The sequence below is a fragment of the Trachurus japonicus genome, chromosome 4 (genome assembly GCF_045865225.1).
Source record: "Trachurus japonicus isolate A0001 chromosome 4, Traja_1.0".
Classification (NCBI taxonomy): Eukaryota; Metazoa; Chordata; class Actinopteri; order Carangiformes; family Carangidae; genus Trachurus; species Trachurus japonicus.
The window spans coordinates 16831023-16837320 of NC_140910.1; the positions used below are offsets into that span (position 1 = coordinate 16831023).

The 6298-nt window shown below is 41.6% G+C and overlaps 1 protein-coding gene across 1 annotated transcript; it reads left to right on the forward strand.

Annotated features, from left to right (window-relative positions):
• The first annotated feature begins 509 nt into the window (after positions 1-509).
• dmap1 (DNA methyltransferase 1 associated protein 1) lies at positions 510-6056 on the forward strand. Its single transcript, XM_085774391.1, has 10 exons — positions 510-927; positions 1328-1419; positions 1755-1950; positions 2089-2247; positions 2349-2516; positions 2705-2890; positions 3233-3304; positions 3889-3961; positions 4284-4633; positions 5349-6056. Exons 1-10 carry the CDS (start codon positions 832-834, stop codon positions 5406-5408), a joined length of 1452 nt encoding a protein of 483 aa, XP_085630517.1. The 5' UTR covers positions 510-831; the 3' UTR covers positions 5409-6056.
• The last annotated feature ends 242 nt before the right edge of the window (positions 6057-6298 follow it).

A 6298-nucleotide genomic window follows, 5' to 3' on the forward strand; every position in this document is an offset into this window, starting at 1 on the left:
TTTGAAAACGTGACACCGTCTGTATCCGGTGTCTTTCAAAATAAAAGCTCACAGCGACAAAAGGATTTTCACGATAAGAGTGCCAAAACTTAGGTGTAAAATCATAAAATGTATCTCTTTTGGTGAAGCTCAACACCTCCCACCTGCACTTCATACACACATTCTCGCTTACATGCCTCTTTTATATACAGTCTATGTTACATGCACATTGTGTGTCCCTTGACTTGTTTGTTGCGTTGTATTGTTGTTGATATACGTATTGTGTAGGCTAATGTAGGCTATTTTATCTGAAGCCTCTTAGCCAGCACCCGTCTAATCGTTAAGTGTTCACTTGCTAGAGGCACGTGTAAACTATGCATTTTATTGTGCATTTTATCTGTGCACTTCAAGTCTATTGTCTTATTCCTATTTTTTAACAGAAGGTGGCGGTATTAACGCACCAATAAGCTGAGAGAAGTAGACCATTTCTGCCGTGCGCCGCCAAAGCTCTTGGGGGCGATGAAACGACCACAGCGCGGGCGGAAGTGTTGTTTAGTTCGGTAGACATGCTATGCTAGTCACTTAGCCCTAACAAAAGCTTGTGAATATTTATTGATAACTACATCTCTTGATTTCATTTTTCACAGAAAACGTTCTCGGTGACGCTGTTAACGTCGTTATGAGGCTGTTTGCGGTTTTGTGTGAAGCTAGCGTGGTTTAGAAATGCTACCATTAGCCTTTAGCTAGACGCGTATTCGTTGGATAGCGCCGGGTGAATGAACGTAGAATAACAGGAGGCTATTTACGCTTTACAGGCTCTGGGAAACGATAATAAACCAGATAAACCAAACCATGGGTACTGGCGCTGATGTGAGGGATATTCTGGAGCTGACCGGAGGAGATAATGACGGTCCAATAAGCAAGAAAGACCTCATCAACTCTGACAAAGTGGGTACTACTACAACAAGAAGATATCTATAATGAAAACCTGTTTCTGTAATGTAAACGATGCTACTCTTAAAACCTCATCAGCTGTAGTGTTGGTCTCTTAAAGTTGTAGGTGAGGTCGATCAAAGCTATCTCTGGCTGTAAAGGGAGTAAACATCGCTTGCCAGCTACAAATATTAAACCTGAGCTTATGCCTTAAACGTGAATTAATAACTAATATACTGTGTTTTCTGAAATAAATAAATAAATCCTGTATTTTGAGTTGCACATGCTGTGTGAATCATGCAACAGTTACAGTGTATACAGAATATTTGAAATTTCAGAGTATTTGTTATTTTGTTCTCATGTTTATTAAAACATGTCTTTAAAATACTGATTTTTCTTTCCCACCTCATCTCAGAAAAAGAGCAAGAAGGCGACTGAGACATTGACCTTCAAGAGACCCGAGGGAATGCACCGAGAAGTCTATGCTCTGCTCTACTCTGATAAAAAGTATGGCCTCATGTTTTAAGATAAGGGATTTGTCTTTAATTGGTGTGCAGAATTATGTGTGTTTAAATCAAATGCTCCTCAGGCAGTCAAGTGATTGGTATGTTCAGCGAAACATTGAATGGGTTTGTGTTTAGGTCTCACTGAAGGGGAGAGCTTGCCATTTGCCATTTTCTTGAAGCATGTTTAGTTTGTTGGCATTTTCAGGGTTAATAACTTTTGTGACTTCACTGCAGGTGTGTGTTTGTGTCATGTTCTCCTGTCACTTCTGTGTTAACTGGAGGTTTCCCTCCTATCAAGTACTCTAACAAAGCCTTGTTTTCCTTTTTAATTTACAGAGATGCTCCCCCTCTGCTGCCAAGTGATACTACTCAAGGCTACAGGACAGTGAAAGCAAAACTGGGTTGTAAAAAGGTGCGTCCTTGGAAGTGGATGCCCTTCACTAATCCTGCTCGCAGGGATGGGGCCATATTTCACCACTGGAGACGTGTGGCAGAGGAGGGCAAGGACTACCCTTTTGCCCGTTTTAACAAGGTAGGGATGACGACAGTCTCCTTTTCCGTCAAATCACTCATGTAATGCAAACAAACATAACCAGTCATTTACTTTTTATAGTTATTCAACCTAATTCTGTCTGCTTTCTTTGCTCCTCTGTGTGCTTTGCCTTCATAGACGGTGCAAGTACCAGTTTATTCAGAGCAGGAGTATCAGATGCACCTGCATGACGATGGTTGGACTAAAGCAGAGACGGACCACCTGTTTGATCTGTGCAAGCGCTTTGACCTGCGCTTCGTCGTTGTCCATGACCGTTATGACCACCAGCAATACAGAGTAATCACTTACTAATCTGCATTACACATGGAGGACACATTGCAAAAATCAAAAATTTAAGTATGTTTTTGTTGTAACATTCTCCCATGTTTGCTTTTCAGAAACGTTCTGTGGAAGATCTTAAAGAACGGTATTACAATATTTGTGGTAAGCTGACAAAGGTCCGTGCAGCCTCAGGGACAGAGCCCAAGATCTACATCTTTGATGCCGGCCATGAAAGGCGTCGCAAAGAGCAGCTGGAGAAACTTTTTAATCGTACACCTGAACAAGTTAGTAACTTTATCATTGAATTAGGAGCAGTTTTTAAGTCTTCAACATACTGCCCAGTTAAAATGAGAAGTATTACGTCAAACACAGGCCAGTTAAAACTAATGTTGTTAATGCAGCAATTTCTCTTGTGAAATAATAAAGAAATTTTGTAGTTAGTAAGGTTGCACTTCTCTCTTTTTACCTGCAGGTGGCAGAAGAGGAATATCTTATTCAGGAACTAAGGAAGATTGAGACGAGAAAGAAAGAGCGTGAAAAGAAGGCCCAGGATCTGCAGAAACTCATCAAAGCAGCTGACACAACCACAGAGTTGAGGCGAGCTGAAAAGAGGGTTTCCAAGAAGAAGCTTCCCCAAAAAAGAGAAACAGAAAAACCGGTATGATACACACTCACACAAAAGGAGCACATGCCAATTACTTGAATAATATTTACCAACCCACCATTTAAAAAAAAAAAAAAAAAGTTTGATATTATTCAAATGGCAAAGCTTTCAATAGCATGATAGTGGTTATTCAATGCAAATGTACACTGAAGTCATTAATTAAGATGAAGCTTAGTCTCAATATTTTGTGTCTCGGAATAAATCGTCTGAGCTCTTTTTCTCCATTTGTGAGTCACTGTCAAAGCTTGATTAATTGACCATAATCCATTATTGAAAATAGAAGTTTTTAAATGAACGTCTTGTCCCGTCTCTAATCAGTTATGACTTTTTCTTTAGGCTGTTCCAGAGACCGCAGGAATCAAGTTCCCTGACTTCAAATCAGCAGGAGTCACGCTGCGCAGTCAGAGGGTGAGTACAACTAGATCCTACAGAGGTATTAAAACTACTAAAAGAACCTGAAACTACAGTAGTCAGGGCTATACCATAGATCAAGAAATGACAGTTGTCTGCACCGTGTTGCACTGCACTGTTGTGCTGTATTTTTTCAGAAAATATGCTGAGTTTGGTTCGAACAGCTAAAAAAAAAATGTGCAAAGTATTTTAGCAAAGATTGAACCTGCAGTTGATGTATGTGAAAAACCAGAGAGTCTTACTCTGGCTGGCTATCTCTCATTAGCACTGTGATGATTAATTGTGGTTGTGACTAGCTCATATCTGTAAGATCTAGCAAGGGAACTCTTATTCATCTTCAAGACTGATGAGGAGCTGCAGCTCTCTATGGAAAATGCATTAGCGTGGCTAAAGAAGTGGAGTGCCCCTCGAGCTAATCAGTCAGACAGAGTTCAGTGGATAAAGACATTTTGATCTGGCCTGCTGAAGTGCATTTCAAACGAATTAAAAGCCCCGAGGTGGAGCTGTTTATCCTAATATCTCCGGCACCTTAAATCACACCCCTATGTGTGTTTTCCTGTGTCTCTCTGTGTGTGGTTCAGATGAAACTGCCAAGCTCAGTAGGCCAGAAGAAGATCAAGGCCATTGAGCAGATCCTCCTAGAGCAAGGAGTGGGTGAGTGTGAACAGGCTTATGTCTCTCTGTTAACATTTCAAAGTTTTGCATCTTTAACTCTTTTCTGGAGCAGATTTATCATATGATGATCCCAAATTGTGTTTGTGCGTTAAGTTTCCGTATAGCAGGGAACGACATATTTTTCTTTATTCTGAATAAAAATGTAGTAGTATGTGTAAATAATAGAACAGAATAGCACAGTGTGTTAACAGCACTACACGTTTTTTATTTACAGCTCCACTTGGACACAGTACTTGGATGCTTTGCAAGTAAATCAAAATTTTCAACACCTTTTACCTTTTGTGTCTCTCTGTGGATCCAGATCTTAACCCCATGCCCACAGAGGAGATTGTGCAGATGTTCAATGAGCTGCGTAGTGACCTGGTGCTGCTCTACGAGCTGAAGCAGGCCCACAGCAACTGTGAATATGAGCAACAGATGCTGCGCCATCGCTATGAGGCTCTACTGAAGGCCGGCAGCGGAGGTGGGTGTGGAACAACAGGCGCAGGATTTGGTACCGCATCACAAGGTGGAGAACTCAATGCCACCAACAGCACTGCAGCATCCACCCCCGGGGCTGAAATGCAGTCCTGGCCCAGCATAGACGACATCAAGGTGGAAGCCAAGGAGCAGATCATTGATGTTGTTGGAGCACCGCTTACCCCCAACTCAGTAAGTCTACACAACTGAGACCCAAACTATTGCCAGTTATCGGATGAGGATATCTATCTATCTTATACAAATGTTTAGGCAACTCTAGTTTATGATGCGCATGGGTTTAAAAATGTACAGTTACACTAAATTTACATTAAGAGTACTCAAAGTCGTATTTAAAGAAGAGTCTAAGAGCCTAATCTTGAAATTCAATCTGAAAATCACCAGTAAAGGAGTCAGATGTGAACTGGAAAAACTATGCTATGCATACCTAACTAAAGCGGCCCGAAATGCCAATAGAGTCAATTGAAAACGGTGTCATGTCTATGAACAGCATAACATAACAGTAGATTACCTTTTATTTTATTAATTACAATGTATGCTGTCGGTGATAAAGCCAGTTAAACACTTGGACCACTGCAGGCAAGTTGTTTAATGCAGTAGGCGGCTGATAATTTTACACCACAATTGTGCTGTGAATGCACCTGAGGCAGAAATATAAAAAGACACGTTTTCCTGCCTTGAGATGGACAAAAAAAAATTATTCTGGGAATTACTCCGTAGCCAAGAGGAGATATTTTCTCCCTATTACCCACCCTATCATTGGGCAGTGTTAACAGTTGGAAACCCAACGAGAGATATGTACATCAGTACATCAACACAAAGATCTGTGCAGACCAAGGACCAGATTGCCGCTACAGTACGCTTACATGATTTTGTGATCACATTTCAGCGCAAAAGGAGAGAGTCGGCATCCAGTTCGTCTTCAGTGAAAAAGGTGAAGAAGCCTTGATGGAGACGAGTAAGTCAGCTGTTACATGGTGGAGTTTCTCTGTGCACAGTGGAGACGCACAAGGGTGGACAAAAAGGGAGACGTGGGAGCCGGGCATCACATCACTGTTCATTCATGTAAAAGCACCACTGACTACACACGCACACACAACTTTTCACCTTCTAACCACAGCCCCCTCCCCATTTGGCTCACCCTGCATCTTTGTGACAAAGGCAACAACTGAGTGACATTTCATTCCATTACTGCTTGTCTACCTGCCTCCGCCATTGCTCGGCTTTAGATGAGGAAAGATCAACTGTAAATTGCCAGGCTGAGCTAATCGGGACATGGGGAAGAAGGTGGGAATGACTGGATAATTGAAATGAATTGGAATGAAAGAAGAGACTCGGTGAGTGGGAGGACCTCCAGCCGCGATGCTCATTTGACCCACCTGAGGGTTTTTTGTAGCCTAATCATGCCATAGTGTTTACTGGAAATGTGTTTTTGTTGTAGTACTGGCTCCCTCTTGACCGAGAACAGAGAGAACAGCCACTTCCATCTTCTGCCTGTGTTTTATGTTGGACTCACAGGACTGATTTCTGTTGTTTGTCCTCAGGTGACCTTGAAGTCAATGATTCAATAAACCTCGCTGTTTTGTTCTTTTCCTTACGCTGTTTCATGCTTGTATATGCCACGGTTTTCCTTCTACACTTCAAGCCATCTCTCAGACGAGATCTTAACTCGGAGGTAATTAGTGTTGAATACACATTTGCCAAGGAAATTGTAGGATCATGACATTCTTACCTTACCTGTCATTTAAGTTAAGTGACAACTAATGACTTCATTAATATGATAATTAAGCAGTGATCATTCTTCTGTTGGCACAGCCACTGAAACTTCATTAGGTCTCC